The sequence below is a fragment of the Nicotiana tomentosiformis genome, chromosome 5, assembly GCF_000390325.3.
Source record: "Nicotiana tomentosiformis chromosome 5, ASM39032v3, whole genome shotgun sequence".
NCBI classification, from domain to species: Eukaryota; Viridiplantae; Streptophyta; class Magnoliopsida; order Solanales; family Solanaceae; genus Nicotiana; species Nicotiana tomentosiformis.
Genome location: NC_090816.1, coordinates 131,893,843 through 131,915,027, shown reverse-complemented (window position 1 = coordinate 131,915,027; position 21,185 = coordinate 131,893,843). Strand labels below are relative to the sequence as shown.

At 32.7% G+C, this 21,185-nt stretch overlaps 1 protein-coding gene across 1 annotated transcript; it reads right to left on the bottom strand.

Moving 5' to 3' along the window:
- Positions 1–12,282: 12,282 nt before the first annotated feature.
- LOC104087528 (DELLA protein GAI-like) lies at positions 12,283–14,771 on the bottom strand. The gene has a single exon (XM_009592034.4). The coding sequence runs from the start codon at positions 14,365–14,367 to the stop codon at positions 12,685–12,687; it is 1,683 nt and encodes a 560-aa protein (XP_009590329.1). The 5' UTR covers positions 14,368–14,771; the 3' UTR covers positions 12,283–12,684.
- Positions 14,772–21,185: the final 6,414 nt, after the last annotated feature.

Below are 21,185 nucleotides of genomic sequence, written 5' to 3'. Positions count from 1 at the left end.
TAGCACTTGTGTTACTAGTAGCATTATCCATTGAAATTGACATTATTTTATCACTAATGCAAATATATCTACAAATATCTGTAACAGTGCTAGCAATAAACTGCCTTGTGTGACGTGAATTAATTATTCTATAAGAAATAATGTGCTTTTGCATTATCCAATCCTCATCAATCCAATGACTGGTAACAATAAGATAATCACAGTCGTTACCACTTCTACCAATATCAGTTGTAATAGCAACACGATAATTTATATGAGTAAATAAATAGCGCAAATATTGTTCATATTCATGTTTATATTTATAAATATCGCTCTTTACGGTTGTGCGAGAAAAACCTTTATAAGTAGGATTAAATAATTTTTTAATATAATGCACAAAGTTAGGGTCAGAAGGAAAACTATAGGGTAAACACATAACAGGTATCATTTTTGCCAATTATTCCCGATCTTTTTTTGGATCATAATATAAAATACCACCGGTAACAGTGTTAATTCCTGTTAATTCCCGGTTGAAATTGATTTGAACCGGTAATAGGGTCAACCTGACTAGGAGTAGGTAGACTTTTCCCCTCGGCCAAAGCTTTCAGACGAAGATATTTCACTCTATCTTGAGAGTATTTCAATATGTGTCTTTTCAATATGTGTCTAGCCAAAGTTCCCGTCCCCCTCCCCCGCGATCCAAAATATTTAAAAACTAACTTCGTGCCACAAGTTTTACACTTAGCCTTATTTTCTGGATTTAGTTGAGTAAAAAATGGCCAAACGGGAGATGTTTCTGTCCGTTTGCTAGGTTGTCTAGAAAAAGTAGTGGTAGTAACAAGAGTATCATATGGGGTATTATTTGGATTAGCAGGGTTATCACTAGTTGGGTTAACATCAGGAGCAGGACTAGTTGGTGTATCATCATCCGGTTGAGTTTCATCAAAATCTATTTTCTCGTCATCATTTTCATCAATAGTTGGATTAGAATAAAGAGCATTCATTATTTCATGGTCTAATTGTTCACAAGCTCTACTATTATGGCAAAATTGACTTTCAGTAAATTGTAGTAATGAACTATTATCGCTATCAAGAATAGCAGGTGTAGGACGGATATGGAGTTTGGTTCGGGGAGCCCGGGGCAGTGGGAACAAATTGAGCACTAGATTCGTCACTCTTGAATTTTCCCTTATTTTTACCAAAATATTTTTTTAAGGAAGCCATCTTAATTAATAAAGTAATAGAAAATAAATAAAACAAATAAAACTATAATATTAAAATTTAAGAGTTGAAACGAGTTTACCGAATTGACAAATGAAAATTGATTTTCGTTGAAGATTTCAATTCACCAACTTCACAATTGTTTCACGAATTGTAACAATAAAATAAGCAATAGTAGCAATTATAGAAGAAAATTAGAGAGAGATTGTGATAAATTGATGATTTTGTAAGAAAAATGAAAGAATGAGGGGGTATTTATAGTTGAAAATAGGAAAAACTGTAATTATAAAAAGTTTGGGATTAAAACAAAGTTTGGGGGGGGGGAGGGGGAGGTTAAATGACTATTTTATAAATAGCCAACATCTATTTTTGACAGTCAAACGGCTATATTTTTTAAACTTTTTTAAAAAATATAGTCGTTGGGACCGTTTGTCCCGCTAAGGGACCGGTCTCGGATCTAACGGGCCCAAAACATAGAATCGGCCAAGACCCACTAAAATCGGCTCAAACGGTCCTGACCCGTTTAGCCTATTTGGCCCGCGGTCCCGAGCATGGACGACCCACTTGCCAGCGTTACCTCGGCATAAGAATTTGTAAGTATGCTCTAAGCAATCGCCAAGCTCTAAAGGTGATCGTCAAAATTTGTGATAAAAAGTCGAGTGCTTATAGTAATCGTCATAATTCCTGATGGTTCGAGATTTTATTTTCTCAAAAATCTTTTTAGTGGGATCCAAATATATCCATCCAGCGTAGTTTGCGTCCAAACTTCAATATGAGTTTCTACAAGTTAGAATATTGGGCTTCTCATTCTCAAGAAAATTTGTTAAAAGTTGTTCGTGCTAACCATTTTTGGACTAAAATAAATAATTAGTATTTGAAAATTTATTGAAAAGATAGCTACTTTTAGGGTGTGTTTGGTACGAAGGAAAATGTTTTCCAAGAAAATGTTTTCATTAAAAATGAGTAGTTTTATCACTTATTTTCCCTTGTTTGGTTGGTGAGTGAAAAATAATTTCCGGAAAATATTTTCTAGTGTTTGGTTAGAGAGTTAAAAAAAAAAGATTTATGCTACTCTCCTCACCCCTCTTCCCCCAAGTTTTTAAAAATTCACACAAACCAAAGGAACTAATGTGTTGCTTTACTTTTTTATGCAAAAATAACATTGAAATTTGTGCTTCATAACTAAAAAGAAAACACTATTTTTTGGTTGAAAAAGAAAGTACTCTTTGTTTAACATGAAAATAAAGTACTTATTTTATTGAAATAAAAGAAAATACTTTTTCTACATCATGAAAAGAAAATGTTCATTTTGTTGAAATGAAAAAAAATATTTTTTTTGTTGAAATGAAAAAAATATTTTTTCTACATAAAAAGAAAGTATTTTTTTGGTTAAAATGAAAAAAGTACTTTTTTATATCATGAAAAAAAAAAAAAGCATTTGTTGAAATGAAATTTTTTTTATCTTAACATGAAAAGAAAGTACTATTTATAATATTTTTATTTAGGGTGAAAATGGGATGGAAAGGGTGGGGTGGGTAAGTGGGGGTGGGGCGAGTAAAAAAATAAATTCGGGGTGGGTGGGGGGTGGGTTGGTGGGAAGGTTGAGAATGAGTTTTGTCCAAGATGCTATTACGGAGTTTAACTTCTTTAAGTTCGAAATCAATAACACTATCATGACTTTTTTAAATTTCATAAATTAGCTATTTTTCAATGAACTTAAGATTCAATTACAAATACGAAAAAAATAACTATTTTGAACGCTTCCCGAAAATTTGGGTTGGATGCCGCGAAAGGCCCATTCTTATGTCCATATCCAAACCGGCAATCTATGTTTTGGGTTCGGGGTATTATTATTTTTAGCCCGCGTCAAAAACTATTTATATTCATTAGTCAAAAATGTGTATAAAATTTATATAATTTTTATATATAACATACAATATATATATATATATATATATATATATATATATATATATATATAAAGTAAATTATGAATATAATCGGCTATTTGTATAAAGATTCCTTTTCCCTCGGGGTTTTGACCTCATTGTCTACCCAATAGCGTTATAGGGTCCATCTTAATATGTAATGCCCTATATTTAAATAAGGTCATATAAGTCTTTAGCCAAAAAAAGAAAGAAAGAAGAAAATAAAAGTCAAACAAACAAAACAAAAAACGAAAAACACAAGAGTCTCTGCAGCAATCAAGATTATAGTGAAATTATAATAGGGAGTAACTTATGGTTCTGCAAATTTTGGGGTAAAACAGGGAAGCTTACGCAGTGCTTTGGAGCCATATCAATAGCAAGAAGAAAAAACAAAACTTAAGCACTTTGATTCTTAGGGGTATGACTTGAACTTCTCTTCTGAGTTCTTTTAGATTATAATTTTGTTACACATTGTTTATAGGATTCCATTTGGTATTGAAAAATTTATACCATTAAGACATCATAAGCAGAGCAAGGTTATTTAAGTTTCATCTTATTCATATGGTTAAGGAGATTTAATAGTACAATGAATAGACTGTATGCATGCTTTCTATTTAGAAGATTATAGATTGGTTTAAGTTATCCGTAGCATGGATTAATATAATTTGACGAAATTAAAATTAAACATGAAATCCCGAGGGTGGAGTTTTCTAGATTAGTTATGGATTAGCATGACTAAAAAAATTTACACGAGATCAATATGATGTGATTATAGATTGATTGAATGAAGCCATACGGATTGCTCGAGGGGACAAGCTTGATATTTCGGTACGAGTACTGTGAGTAGTAATCTTACCGCAATTTGTGTTTTCATAACCTGCATGGTTTATACATTATTTTGAAAATAAAATGTATTACTGAATATTTGAAATTGCATGTGGGACAAGTCATTTACTTGATATGGTACTGAATAGTTTACTTGATATGTTTACAGTTATTAAAAATGCTCTCACTGTTACTAGACATACTTTACTATTATTTGAGATATGATTACCGTTACTGAAATTGGATTACATGATTTGATAAGAACTGAAATGCCCTGTAGTATTTTGAAAATGCTTTCATGTGAATATTTACTGCTTACAAAGAAAAGTATAAATGAGAGGAGACCTTGAAGGATCCCGTAGCTAACGGCATGTTCGTTAGACCTAGTGTACCTTGTATTTACAGATTGCCGATTACAGTTATAGCCCTTGCTAGTGGAAAGTAGAACTAGCATACAGTTACAGTTTTCTCTCGAGTAGGGACCTACAGTTATATTTGACTCCTTTAAAAAAAGGGTCCTCACAATGATACAGATTACATGATCATTTCTTGAAAATCCTCCCTAACATAAAGATTTGCTATGAGATAGTATTTACCGAGTTTATTACCGATTAGTTAAATTAATTTATGTTACAGAAAACACATGAATAGACTGATTATATTTACCGTTTTGTCAGGGCAATTTATTTTTATAATAGTTTCTAAATATTATTATAGAGGCATGCCTTCTGACTTGTCCCCATTAAAAACGGTTGTGGTTAAGTATTATTACTCACCGAGCTAGCGACTCACTCTCCGCTATTTTTTTTTACAGAGACAACAGTAGATGCAGACGAGGATTCCGTTAATTAGAATACACGAGTTGACAACTCCTGGTGAGGCCCCGCATTTATTCGTGTGGGTAAAAATTATTACCTACTATTTGTTATAGTCTCTTTCTCGAAACTCTTAAAGTCACTCCAAAGTCATTTTTATGAGTGTCATAAGTATTCTTTTACCGATATAGACTTGTGACTCATATTAAACTTTCCTATCGTATACTTGGAGATAAAGTTATAATCATTGTATTGGAAATACTTCGTGAACAGGGACTATAACTTGTTTGGTGGATATTGATTGGTTGAGTTGTTGATTTCTAAGATAGGTTTATCTTTGGATAGTTTTAAAATAGGAGAAACTCTATCCGATTTTCTGTAAAATATCGATGAAGCTTACTTGGAGGCATTTTCTTCCGGGCGCCGGTCATGATCCTAAATTGTGTTGTGACATAATACTCTGTTGATTTCAATTAATTTGTAAACAAACGAACCTTTTTTTTTCCATCGAAAACAAATGAACGTAATGAAAAGGAAATAAGTACCACTTTTTAAATATGGCTACTAGTTTAGGTTATGAAGGTTAAAATTTAAAAGCAAATTACTCATTAGATATATATTAGGCGTTTGGACATAAGAACTGTAAAATTCAAAAAAATAGTGAAAAACAATTTCAAGTGAAAATGGTATTTGAAATTTAGAGTTGTGTTTGGACATAAATTTCAGTTTGGGTTGTTTTTGAAGTTTTGCGAGTGATTTGAGTGAAAATTTTGAAAAATAGCTTTTTGGAGTTTTAAAAATTTTCGAAAATTTTCAAAATGCATCTTCAAGTGAAAATTGGAGATTTTATGAACAAACGCTGATTTCGAAAAAATTAAATTTTTTTTGGAAAAAACTTCCATCAAATTTTATGTCCAAACGGGCTCAAAATCAATAGAAGGATAGCTTGGTTTTCAGTTTACCAAACAAGAATATTTGAAGGAAAAGAAAAATATTTAATTTTGGAGTGCAGATTAGATTACTTTATATAATTTATTAATTACTTTTCTTGGAACTGGTTTTATCTAGGCATTTGGTATTTGATTTTATGTAATAATATCAAATTCAACTTAATAAACACATAAATGATCTTCAATACAAGTGATTATATATGGTCTATTATCAACTAATGTTAACACGAATAATCAACAGTTTGACCAAAAAAGTCATAATCCAAACCATCAAGGTCCCTTGGAGATTTATGTGTTTATAAAGTCAAATGTTATTTTAAGATGATGTGCTAAAGTATTGGCACACTAACTACCTAATTCAATAAACAAAAAAGTGAAAGACCAAGGCTTCTAATCTAACGGAAGTTTTCCACAAAAAAAAATATAAGTTCAATTCTCAGTTTCTCACTGTCCATAGAAGAATCACAAATACAATAACAACGACCCAGTAAAATTACATAAGTGGGGTTTGAAAAGAGTAGTGAATACGCAGACCTTACCACTACCTTGATAGGGCTGTTTTCGATAGATCTTCGGCTCAGGAAGGCGGAAAGAAAACGAGAAGAGATAATATATCAGTACCGTCAACAAAAACCATAAAAATAATAGCAGCATCATAAAACCATAAAATAGATAACATAAAATAACAATAACCAGTAATTAAGGCACGAAACTATGAAAAACAGAAGGATAGTATGGACACAACCTTAACCACTAGCCGTCTAAGATCATCCCTATCAAACTTGCCTCACCCCCGGTACGAAAGCAGAAAAAAGCTTGATTTTCTCCTAGCCTACAACCCTAATGCTCGTCCTACACTTCTTCCTATCAAGGACCATGTTCTCGTAAATCTACAATCATGCTATGTACTCCTGCCTGATTAGCTCTCTTAGGTCGCCCTCTACCTCTACGAATAAAAAAAAAAAAAAAGTTGGCGAGAATACGTAATATAAGCTAACACAATTAGGAATAGTGAAGTCTCATATTTTAACCTCCAAAAGAAGGATATAACAAGAACTCTACTCAAGTGGGAAAAAAAAAAACTTTACTCTATTACCACAATTTAATAGGATAAAATAAGATAAGGTCAGATGATCCATTGATCTTATCCTATGATAACTTAGGCCATAATTAAAGTTGTAAGTTCTTTGATTAGCCTGCTAGGCAACTACTTAACTACACATGCACAATTTAATAGTATTAATTATTGTCTAAGCCTAACTTTTTAGTCTAAAGTCCAAAGTCAATAATTATGGTAGGGCATAACATGAAGTTTGGAAAGAAATTACTTCAGTAAAAGTTTGACACTTCATGAAGTTTAAAAAAAGAAAAGAAAATTACTTCAGTAAAAGTTTGACAGTTCCGGCCAATTTTCATTCATTCATTCATTTCTATCTACCTGTCAACAGTTAAAAGAATTTACCAAATCTGTTTGATAAAAGCAAATGGTGGGTCCACATTCAAAACTTCTTGGATCCAACACTGTAATTACAGCTTGTAACTTTTACTTTGGACTGTTCAAGGATGACAAAAAAGATTAAAAAATTCTTTCCAAAGGTTAAAAAACATATTAAATATTAAGGGTATCCCGGTGCACAAGACATCTCGTGTTCACGCAGAGTTCAGAGAAGGGCCGCATTGCAAGCGGTGTGATATAGACATTCTATTATAATGCAAGCATATTAGTCGCTGCTTCCACGTCTCTAACCCGTAACATATAGATCACAGAAAGATAACATTAACGTTGCTCCAAGGTTCCTCTTCGACAAACATGTAAATATTGTGTAGAAAAAATAGTACTTTACATTGCATATCTAAGAAAAAAAAAATAAGAGCTCCATCTCCATATAACCAAAGCGGATGAAGCTCATGGCAATGAGTTAACTGAGCCAGTACTTTCAATACATAACGTAAATATAATTGTGCATAAATTTTTTAAAATTTAAAGAAGTATTAAAATTTGAAATAATTTTAAACGTGTGATGATTTCAGTAGTAAAATATTAATTATTTAACTCATAAATATTTAAATTTTGTATATACTTCTGCACATAACAACCCATGTTAGTGCTAGCTATATAATAATAAACCGTTGTTAAGCTTTACATATCGTAGTTTACTCACATGCCTAGGGACTAGAGTGATACTTACCTTCGTCTAAAAAGAATTAGTATAGCTTTTAGAGTATGAGCGCCAACCTATCTAATTTTGAGATAAAATTTTAACATAAAAAATTATAAAAGCATTACAAAATACAATGCCATAGTTAAAAGTATCTTAAGGTGTTGAAAAATCATAGTGAGAATTATTTAACTTCATGAATAGTAATTATACCATATAAGTGGAAGTATACTTTAGTGGATTAGAAAGTATTTGAGCAATTCAAATTTATGAATTGAGATGTGACTTGTTACCTATTCTAACTAGGCAAAATTTATCATATCAAGGTAAACTTTTGGAGGCAACAAAATATATCATGTAGATCTTGAGAAGTGTGTTAGGGGACCCCAAATGTCCAAAATCACACAAGAAAAAGCATGTGCAATTTGTTTAATGTGGGGATATCCCAAATTTTGTAACCCAAATAGTATTTTATAGAGCCCCCACATTCCATTACATTATATCCTTCTCTTTATTGCCATGGCTAAATGTTGCCTGGACAACAGTGAACACTCAAATATGTGCCCCCCACCCCTCCACCCTTTGCTTTTTTATGTTTTGTGGACCTTAAAATTAGGTCACATTACAAAGAAAGAAAATGAAGTTAATGACTTTTAAGTTCCATTTTGATGTCTCAATAGTTGACCTTATGAGAAAATACATATTCCTCCCTGAAACAAATTATCCGACACAATCCAACGCTTAAAAAGCATGCGGCAGATCCGATCTGATCACTGGATCAGGATATTCCTGCCACACACCTAGGCGACGGAGAGGATTCAGGAGGTTCAGATTGAGCGTTTTACTCTCTATTCTTGTATGAAATAAATATATTATCTTATTATCTCCTTGAGTGATAGGCGACCGAAAAATGTTACTAACTTTCTTAGAAGCACATGAGAGGCAAAAATAAATGTGATAGACAAATATGTACAAGTGAACACTCAAATGTATGCCCACTTCCAATCCCACCTTTCTCTTTTTTTGTTGGAGGGGACCCTCAAAAGTCACATTACAAGAAAAAAAGAAATGGAAATTAATGCCTTTTTAAGTCCAATTTTGATGTCTCAACAATTAATCACATAAGGAACATGGTGCACATGGGAAGAGCATGGTTCATTGCCCTTGAAGATTCCTATTTGGAGGGCATGTTGTACCTAAATAGTATAAATGGTGTAAATGAGGACCTCTCTACTTTATTTCTCTTTCCTTCATTTCTCTTTCTCCAATTATGGAAATTCTTTTGTGGATGTTAATCGATAGAAATATAGTGAGTTCTTTTTTTTTTATTATAAATAATTGTGATGTCCGAATAAGTTTATATGCATATCGAAATACTATAAAATAACTGATATCTCCCACCAACATAGATATTCAATAACTCTGTCTATCAAACTTGCACAGGAATTATAGTGAAATCTAATTAACATTCTGAATCACTTCATTTCTCAACCATGAATTAAAATATGACTAAAGTATCTTCGAAAGGCAAAACTGAATTTGGTTATATTATCGATATGAGCTTATCACATTTTTAATCCATTATTAAGCTATATTATCGTAATAAGTCTTGCATTTTCTTTTGAGCAAGGGCGGACCTAGCGTATTAACGACGGATTCAATTGGACACATAACTTTTGATGCGGAGTAAAAATTTACATGTAAAAATTTATTAAACTTGCAAAATAGTAGATATGAACTCAAAATTTTACAAATATAATAGGTCAATACTAAAACTTTTAAAGCTGAACTCACAAGATTTAAATCCTGGATCCGCCTCTGCTTAACAGAAAAAGGTTTAACGTAGGAATATGTAATTTTTGAATATTCAGTCAATTGGAAGGGTAAAGTATCTAAAAAGGAGGATTGTTCTATGGTGTTCAATTTGCGGGTCTAGAATATGGTGAATTGATGCATTTGAACCCGTCATTTTCAGTATATATATATATATATATATATATATATATATATATATATACACATATATATATATAAAGTATTGAAGTACTCATGCTTTTAAAAAAAATCAAAACATTATACTCATATTAATTAAGTTTTAAATTTTGGGTTCGATGAATCTAGTTCAGAAGATGAAAGTGTATCTTTTGGATGGAACTATTCATTTCTTGGACATGATTTTTCTTCATTTCTATATTTTTTAGTTTTAGATTTTTAGACAAGACTATTTGGATAGAAATAAAAGAAAAACAAAAAAGAAAGATAAGTTTCGGCAGCACACCAAAAAAAGGTCAATCTGTTTCAATTAATTATTATTTTTAATAGGAGAAAAGGAGATTCTACTTTTAAGGTACAAATTACTATATTTAGAAGTACCAAGTGAATCAAGCTCTTAACAAGATTTGCAGATGTAGTAACGTGAAAAAAGAACTAAACTTAGACTTAAAATGCGATTTGTTAACCACCAAACTACCCAATATGGTTATATGAACAAAATACTGACCATTTCTCTGTCTTGATGACACAAATGTAATACTTATCTTCAAGGTCATTTTGCTATTTTAAGCAGGTCACATGTCAATATTTATACAAGATATTAATGGCAGACAAACAAATTCATTTTCAACTAAAAACTTTATTTTCTTGGAGCTGCTCAATTAAAAAAATTTCATTAAGGGATCAGTATCTCCGTTACTTGGAAGGGTAGCCTTGGCGTAACTGGTAAAGTTAATTCCATGTGACCAGGAGGTCACGAGTTCGAGACGTGGAAAAAGCCTCTTGGAGAAATGCAGGGCAAGTCTGCGTACAATAGACCTTAGTGGTCTGGTCCTTCCCCGGACCTCGCGCACAACGGAAACTTAGTGCACCGGGCTACCCTTTAATCTCCGTTACTTGAACACTGGTTTCGACTTCCATTCCAGAGGACGGGTTTTGCTCGTTCCGATTACTGTTGGGATTTTAAGCTTGTGTAGCTTACAGTGGGTGAATGAGAAATTGAGGGAAAATGAAATATTTGAGTTTCCCTTGGAAAGGGACATTGTCCCATATCGGAGGAAGAAAAGGCTTTTGATGGATATATATATATAATTGCTCTTCTTCTAGCTCTTAAAGAGTTAAGAAAAAGGCAAGCCTCACGCCGTCGTCGTCGTCGCTTGCTCAGCTCGGCTTCGGCTTCGGTCAAAGATTGATTGATTAATCTTTTTGAACAAAATTCCTTTCAATTATTTAATTAATTAATTAAATAATTAACGAAAAATTCAATCCGGAATAACCTATGACCCGCGACCCGATTCGATCAGGCCCGTTTTCTTCCCCGCAATTAATCTATTTTGCACTCTCCTAGTAGCATTCATCCGTTTGGACCTTGGTCTAGCTGTTTGATACTCAAAATCTTTACTGAGAATTCAATTTCACCGAATCTATGTAAACAGTGAAATAATCATTACTCATTACACATTCGTATAGGTTGCTACTTATGCAAAGTAAATGGATTATAACATAAACTATGATTTGAGTCAGTTTTTACTGGTAATTAGATATAATGAAAGGGCAGACTACTATTTATGCATGATTCTTGAAGGAATTAAAAAATAAAATAATGTGTCCATATTAATATAATACGACTATGACAAAGACTTTACGGGTATAACGTTGACAATTGTGGCATAATAAGTACTAAATAAAAGAATTTATTGAGGCGTGCGTGTGATTTTGATAAGCTATCTTAGATCGTTGAGAAAAAGTAGTAGTACATTCATTGACAAAGATGTAAAGAAAATGAAAAGAAGAAGAAAAGAAGAAGAAAAACCACCAAACAGTAAGACTTGAGTTGAATGTATTAACCACTGTTTAACTTGTTTAACTTTTTATTACTCACGTGTTCAAGTGAATATTCGCTCTTTGTAAAACTTTTTCCTAATCTGTTCTTTATATGTTTCATTGAGACAATATTCTTTTTACTCTGTTATAAAGATGACACTTCCTATACTTTACTTTTTTAAAATGATATAATTTTTATTTTATTTTTAATATTTATATAGTCACCAAAATATTATCGATTATTTAAGACCACATGTTCTTAATGGATTTTGGTTGTATAAAAAAATTCTATCTTTCTTTAAGAGTATTGGGTAACTTATTCGCTATATTTAAACAAAATGATAGGAAAGAGTGGTGCTCGCTACTTTTCTAGTCAATTATAGTTTCAGAATTATTCGGTATCGTGATCTGCTGGGAGATAAGGGATATCCAGTGAAGTGTGAAATTAGCTAAAGCCATGTGTTTATCAACAAAGTATTTTGTTTTATATTTTAATCAACGTAAAAAGTGAATTTCACTATAATGCTCAAATTTAAATGAGAAAAGTAAATTAAAATAAATTAAGACAATATAAATAAGATAAAGAAACTTGGAAAATGATTATTTATTTCACAACTCCCAATCAGCCAAATTAAATCAAAGTTCTCCCCAACACACCGCGCACTTGCCTTTTTATTGCGGCCAAGTAAAAAGGGAAAAATCTAACCAACCCACAAAAGGCAAAAACGAAAAGAAAAAACAATAAATACTACAACAAAATATAGAGTGATTAAAAGTAAAAATAAAAAAGGCTGACTTATAAAGAGGTTAAAAAGTAAAAGACATGATTTGACCCATTTTTAGGCACGTCCCTCTCATTGTCCCTAACATTTCAATCCCCACCCACCCACCCACTCTCCTCATCAACATCACTGATAATTGACCATGTGGGTGAGGTGTCTAGGGGGTTGGGGGTACCGAGTTGACTCAGTCTACTCGCTGAGTTGACTAACTACAACTCGGCGTCGCCGGGCGCCTTGAACCGCCACGCGGAGGTGGCGATGAGTGGCCGAGTATGCCAACCCAACATAAGACACCCATCGTTTTCTTCAACTCTGTAGCCATCGCCGCCCGCGAACAACGCCAACAGCATACTCGCTTGCTTAAACGCATTCGAACCGAGATGAACCGGATCGAACCCGGCCGAGTTCATCCTAACTCGCCACTGACTCAGCGTCTCGTGTCGTTCAACTCGGTCCGCACCTTCACAAGCCACGACGTTACAAATCTGTCTCCCTAAATACACCTCAGACATAACTAAATCGTGATTGTTAACAATCGGCTGAGTCGACCCAGTAGATGATGTTGATACTGAACTCTCTAACGAATCAAACATTGTTGAATAATAATGTAATGCCTCATTAAACCTGTCCAAAAAAACACTAGCGTTATGATTCGCTTCTTGTTCAACAATCGTCACGATTTTCGGGTTCATTTGTTTGATCGAATTCAACACTTTTTCTACAGCCCCAGGTCTTGCCAATAATCTGTGTAGCTCGAAAACTGAATTAACAGCCACCACTTCTGTTTCAGTACTTGACCTTAAATCAAGAATCTCAGCATCAAGATCTGCTAATGAGTTTGTTACAAATCCCCGAAATTCGAATTCGACCCCAATAGTTTCAGCTAACTGAGCCAACTTCCACCCAACTTGTTGTAATGCATCAGTGTTATCTGGTTGCGGAGGCCCAATTCCAGTAAGCCTAAATGCTGGTGGTCCACCTGGACGTAAAGCTAAAGCTTGAATAAGTGCTGGCCATTGCATCCCTTGTTTTAAACTGAAATCAATCACATGGACTTTATTGCAATTTGTAAAAGCTTCAAGAATTGCTTGATTTGCTGTAAAATGAGCAAATTTGAGATACGGACAAGTTTCGTAAAAGTGCATCTGTAACACATCAGTATAAGATGATTCAATTGAATCTTGTGGGTAAATTTTATAGATTCGTCGAGCTAATGCTTCTGCGAAATAAGTAGCAACTTTTCTCATAGCACCAGATTGTGAAACAGCAAGAATTCCAATGTGTCTAACAAGTGCATCAGCAACATTAAAATTCTCTTGTTGGACAGCTTCAGCACATGCCATTAATGTGTGCACAAGTCTAACACCAGTTTCTTGTGAATCTACAAGTACAACTGGCCTTGTTGTTGCATCTGCTGTTAGTGGAACACAACATCTCTGTCTTTTATTACTTTCTGTTGCAAAAACAGCTCCCCCTGGAATTGCTCTCAAATCGTCATCAGAAATAATTCTGTTCTGCTCATTGATAACAATACTACTAGAAGATTCACCTAAATCTTTTTCTTCAATACTACCAATCAAGTCGAAATTAGAGGGAACAGAAGTGTTGTTGAGCTCAGATAACATGCTTTGTACCCAACCAGAAAGATCAGAAGGATTCTTGTGAACTGTATCAGTAGAAAGATGAGAAATTCCATCTTCTAATGTTGTACACATAGCCATCTCAAGTTGTTCAAGTTTTTGTGCAACTTCAGCCATATCTGAATATTTAACCTTATAGCCCAAAACAGCTAAAAGCTCATCCATTCCAGCATCTGGTTGTTCTTCAAAAATCTTAGATTTACCAGAAGAAGAACCATCTTGGGATTTTTCTCTATCACGATCTCTCTTCATTTTCTTGGGATTTTCTCTGATGGGGTTTCTTTTCTTCTTTTTTTTTGGTGGTTTTTTTTTTTCAGATTATTGGGTTTGTGTGACAAGTGCTGAATTTTGACAAGGAAATGGTTTTCAAGAAAGTGGGATGATTTTTCATGTGGGATGATGAATGGGGAAGTTTGAAGAAGAAAAAGGTCTGATTTTTTTGCTTGGTTTTTTGTATCAACTTTCAGATTTTTAGGGACTGCTTTGTTTCCTTTTGTTTTGAATATTTCTTTTTCTTTTTTGGGAGTTGTGAGGTAGAGGAGAGGAGTTGTAAGAGGAAGTGCTCGTGAAGAGGGCGCGAGCTCCAAGAGAGGAACAGGAGGGGAACTGGAGAAGATAAGGATGAGAGGAGGCTAGCAATAATATGAGCTTTATTTTTCTTTTTTCACACATTTATTAAATATATAAAAAAATTACTTTATGTCTTATTTTATGAGATACTATAAAGTATAAACCAGTAACGGGATGAAAAAGTGGTGGAAATTTTTTATGAAAAGAATTTTGAGAAAAGTTTGTCAACCATTTTCCCAATCACAGTAAAAACTTCTGCTTAGTACTTAGTTACTTTTAAACAAGGTCATAAGTATCTTTTGTCCGACGATATTTATTGTACGCGATCTTATCTTATATTTCTGTCAGATGCTATTTATTTTATATTATATGATAATTTTTTTATTTAAAAGGTTAAAAAAGAAATAATATAATCCTATATTTAGAAAATATTTTAACTTTTAACTACTTATTATTTTTTTAATACTTTTATGTTAACTGTAAAAATATCATAGTTTATTTAAAATCATAAATACATCATTAGTGTGTGTAAAAAATCTCTTTTCTTCTTTAATTTTGTGCCTAGGCAATTAGTGCATTGTGAACTGAAAAGAGAGTATTTATCTATCAAACACTAAGAGCCCGTTTGGACATAAAAAAAATTCTCTTTTTGTAAAATAAAATAAAATAAAATAATCGAAATCAACATTTGTTCCTAAAATTTCTAATTTTTACTTTAAAATGCATTTTAAAAATTTAAAAAAATTTAAAAAAAACTCCTAAAAGTTATTTTTCAAAATTTTTACTCAAATCACTCACAAAACTTCAAAAACAACCCAAAATTATATTCATATTCAAACACAACTCTAAATTTTAAATAATATTTTTACTTGAATTTTTTTTTTCACTATTTTAGAATTTTATAATTCTTATGTCCAAACGCCCTCTAAGAAAGAATTGTTCTTTTCTTTCTTATGAAAACCAAAAAACCTTTTTTAAAAAAAAATCACCTAAATTATTTGTAGAGGTGTACCAACTCGCCTGACGAGCGCTTGGGTTAAGTATAAATGGACGATCTAATCAAGGGGCCCACAAATTCTCTGGTGCTTAAGACACAGTAGCAAAGGTGAACCCATGAGCTCTGTCTCTGATGTGGAAGTATACATGAACCTTGGTACTGCAGAAGCCAAACACATATTCCGTCGAACTCAATAATTTTTTTAATACTTGAACTCAGTAATATATTTATATTAAAAAAATTATTTAATATATATATAAAAAATTAATTTAAAATTCAATCATTAATAATTAAAGTCATCATTTTAAAATTCAAAACAAATAAAGTTAAAATCTTGAATACACTTTTATATGCTTTTGGGATAGGTGATCTCTAACTATTCCTTTATACAAATTAGGAGCATCTATTTGTGGGCTGTGCGCATCTTTTTTTTTTAACTCATTTGCGGTGCTGCCACGGCTCTCTTTGTTGCCTTTTATGTTGCTGACGGGCCAATTCCCCACTCTTTTTTTTTTTAATGATAAGAAAAAGAAAAATATTTAACAAACTAGATGTATTAGCTATTATATTTTTTTGTAAAGACTTTAATATTCTATTAGTTATATTTTTAAAGTTATAAGTTAAGATGTAGTATTTGTTAATATTTTTATGAATTTTACAAGTGGAGACTAATGAAGGTGAATTGTACGTAAACTTTATGCATACCTTATACGAGATAGAAAAATTATTTTTGATAGATATTGCATCCCTTGTACGAGATAGAAAAATTATTTCTGATAGATGTTCGATTACTTGGCCTGTCTAGACACCCAAATATATTTAAAATTACTCTGATGCCTATGTGTCCTTCAATCCCCCTGTCACATATAACACATAAAGCACACATCTAATGTTATACGGAGAGGCTGATTTAGGATTGAATTTTTATGAGTTTAATTTTTAAAATTTTTAGTATTGAACCAATTGTATTTTTAAAATTATGATTCTCATTATAATATATAATAATATCAGTAAATTTTTATATATAAATTTATCATTCGCGTCAAAAGTATTGAGTTCAGTACCGATACATTACATGAGGCTCTAGTTATACTAAACCAAAGAAGAGGAAGAAAAGTAAAAAAAGAAGAAAAAGCAAAGGGGGGAAAAAGCCTAGGCCTGCGGCTGGGGCTTGGGACAAGGGAACGGTGAAGTTAAAAAAAAGGAGAAAGTGAGGGCCACTGCCACTGCTAACTGCAAAATGAAATGTGACGCATAGGGCCGTGCAAAGGATTATTGGGAAGGGAAAAACTGCAGGGAACGACGCCGTACTGACACCTCTACTAATACATTGGTCCATTCACCATGTGATTCTGCTATTTTTCGATTCCCTCCTTTCTTATTCTGGTCCCTCTTCCCCAGGTTACTGTCCCTAAATTTCATAAATAATTGTTTATTTTATAACGCAAAATTAGAGTACTATATTTGTTTCAATTTTGACTGTATATCGATTTAAGAAATATAAAGAAAGACTTTTTAATACAAGATAAAATTACTTGAAACGTATGATCTTAAGCATATCGTGATCTCTTTAATTTCTTCGTAATTATAGCTACATTTCTCATGTTTTAAGAATCATCATACCACTCAAAATTGAATATTTGTTTTTCTGTTTTTTAATTTTTTTATACAAATACTTATATCTATACACTATATTAAAAGCAAAAACGTCCTTAGCGAAATGTCGTTCATCTTTTTTACCCTTTGAAAATAGATTTCAAAAGGGGTTAAATTTTAATTTAAATTAACTTCCTAATATTTGAATTTTCAAATAAACTTCAATTAATACTTAGCCTAATATTTTGCACTACAATGTATAATAAATTCTTCAACTTAGATTTTCTCTCTTCCTTAAGCAATATAACAAATATTTTAAAGCTGCAAATCTCACACGAAGCTAAAAAGCCACAAAAAAAACTAACGCCACAAAACCTTACCATCATCAACGCGAAGTAATACTACAAAAGTTTACTTGTTTAAATATTATTATTATTATCATTGTTTAAATATCATTGATGAATCTTTTTGGAGCATGCTCCAAAAATTAGACACAAAGTAAAAATATACAAAGCAATTCGGTTGCTCATTCAAAATATTATTGATATGAAGTAATCTCACAATTGATATGTAGCTTTATTTTTGGTGCGCGTGCTCAAAAATTTAGAAAATTATAAAAATATACTTATTTGCCAATTTTCTCCAAAACAATAAGCCAAGAATATTCAAAGCATGCATGACCGTACAATGAATAATCAAATTATATTTTTATTGCATGCAAATATATTTAAAAAAATATTTATTAGAAGTTAGAATATACTATGAACCAAATCACAAAATACATGGCTACATGACTGCTTGCGCCATAATGATCTCAATTCCAATCGACAAAAGAAATATTCTTTTTTAATGACAAAAGAAATAAACTTAGTGTGACCGAACTAAAAAACCAAAGAAAAAAAATCATTTTACATGAAAGAATTGTTTTAACTTCTTATAGAGGTTCACGCGACGACCATTATCCTCATTATCTAAGACCGCAAGCTATCAAATAATTTGGCTTCATAACCGAATTGAGACAGTGAAAATAAAGAGATGTAATACAAATACATCTTTTGAATAATTAATTATGCTAATTTAAAAAAATTTTCCTCATTTATATAGGGTACACGCACAATGCGTGTACGCTAAGACTAGGAGTTCAAAATCAAAGTGCGATTCTTTTGGACTCAAGCAACCATAATATGTGAAAAAAAGACCTGGCACCATAATATGTATGGTGCGGTTATTCACCGCGCTATACCTTAACGACACGTTTGTCCGTTAAGGTATAGCGCAGTCAATAACCGCGCTATACATAAAGTTGGGCCCACCAATATTTCTTGTATTGAATTAACTAATACACCAATAATTCATAAGGTGTAGCGCGGTCGATAACCGCACTATACATAAAAGTTGGGCCCACCAATAATTTTTCTGTACTTAACTGATACACAAATAATTCATAGGGGTATAGCGCGCATATTTAAGGCGCTATGCATCAAATAAATGTACCCCCTCACTACTTTTTTCCTTATTTAAAAAGTTTCAGGATTTTGTAAAAATCCATTCAGGATCCTTCAAGTTTTTCTAAATATTTGTTCGTTAAGTTATTTTGCATTTTGTCATAATGTCTAAAGAGCAGAGAATTAGGGTTTCATTATATTGGGGGTGAGGCTGTGGTGGAGAATAACTCAGTACGCTATAGTTGTTCTCCACAGTGTCATGTTAAGTTGCCACTTACAATGGAGTACGATACATTGGTATCGTTGTTATGTAAAACAAAAATGAGTGTGAGCAAACGTTCGATGAATATTAAAGTAATCGGAAGATATCTGTATTCTGTTACTCCACAAGTGGTTGCTTGTTATGCTGAGTTTAACATCGAAGACGATGTAACTATGAGAGATTTTTTGAGGACTCCGGATGAATACCGGAAATTTCTTGTGATAAAAATGTTGAAAATGTACGTCAATGCTGAAGACGTTCGTAATAATGAGGTTCCGCAAAATAGGGATATCCCTCAATCATCGGGTAGTTGTTTTGGAGCAGTTTTAGCTGAACAGGTTCTAGGTGAAAGAGTTTGGCCTGATCTAAACTTATCTCCACGGGCGAATGAGGAGCGAGGAAATATTTCTTCCCAAGTTTACATAATCCACAAGCAAAGTGGTAAACTTTAATTTTTCTCTGTGTTACGATATTTATTTTTATGTATTGAATTTGTATTAACATTCATATATTCCCCAGGGGGTACATGCGAGATATGAATTTTACAAGTTATGAACCAACGACCAATTGGAATATGCCTAATTTTGATGTGTTGGATTATTATGGTCCATCCGGGAGTCATCATCAACAGGATAATGTGTATCATGGAATATCAACACATTATGATTTTGTAAGTGAAGTGATAAAGTTTATATGTAAAGTTTGGATAGATTTGAGAAACTCATTATTTTAATGGTTGTGCAGTGAAAACGAGCAACTTGAAGGCCCTGTCCTTACTCAATAGCCCGAAGATGACATATTTAATCGGGACTAGAAGATGCGGAGAGTGAGGAAGAGAATAGTGATTATGACAACAATGCTAATAAGTCTGGAGATGACACACCCTTCTCTGATGAGGGTGATGATGATGAGGACGGGAATGCTGAACCTGATTTGACGAGGGAGCATGCTCCACCTCCTAGCTAAAGGGAGAAACGGTGGAGATGGTACATCCGGAGCGATGGGTGGTAGAGGTGGCTGGAACTGCAGGAATCGCTATCGGTACCAAACCTAATATACATTGAGGACGTAAAATTTATGTTATTATTTTACTATGTATGTTATAATCATGAAAAAAATTGACTATGTTTTCACCTGCAGCAACGGCAAAAATCCGGCAACGTCTCTTTGGGTGCCCATGCTCGTCCGGCGCATATGCCTATAAAGGTAACCTATACAGCTTGTAATAGTCCATAAATTTCAAACAAGGACATATTGGTAATTTAATCAAAAAAAACAATAAACAAAACAAAACAAAACAAAAAAAAGAAAAGGAAAGGATAAAAATAAAAGGGTTGAAGCCCATTAGGAAAATAACGTGCCAAGGTTTTGAAAAGGGTTAGCAAAAGAAACGAAGCTTTTGGCTTCTGGAGAAAACGAAAAAAAAAACAAAAGCAGAGAAAGAAAGAAAGAGTCCTAATACACTAGCAATTGAATTGTTGAATTGGAAAGAGAAAACAAAAACTTAACAGGAGTAATTCGAGAATTAAGAGATCAAATTCGTACCAGTGAAGGATGCACAAGTGCTAGGCTTTGGGAGCAGCTCATACAGTTTCTTGGAACCATACCAACACTGTACTCGAAGCCTGGACAAAAACTCTTTTACTTCTTTCGAGTATTACGTGAACCCTCCATCTAAAATTTTGTTGGCAGACTCCTTTTTAAGGTATTCTTATAACTACTATTGAACAATCTATTAGACTGTTTTGTAGCACTAGGTAAAGGGAACAAATTTATATTTGAGTTTTCTATTCATATCAGATTTACAAATCAATATCATATTTACACTTACAATTGTTTGAGTTGGAAGTCAAGATGCCAACTTAATCAGTTGTGCCTATTTTAACTATTAAAAGGATAAGGGAATATAACCTTATTGTTAGCCATTCCCCTGAAGCTCCAGAATACTTGGTAAAAAAGTTGGAAGGGTTTGAGAATATAAAAGTAGAATTAAAGTGCTATAGATATTTATTTAGAGAATGGATTATGGAGTTGATGGGTAGTAACACTAGATTTATATTGATTTATAGATTTCACATAAATTGGGCATTTAGAGTGATAAGAAGTCGAGCTTTGGCTAGTAGGTATCAAGAGGTGAGTAGTAATCTTACCGTAATTTGTGTTTTCACAACTTGCATGATTTACATATAATTTTTAATAT

Coding starts and splice junctions, on each gene's coding strand:
- LOC104087528 (XM_009592034.4), bottom strand. CDS start 14,367: ATGAAGAGAGATCGTGATAGAGAAAAATCCCAAGATGGTTCTTCTTCT.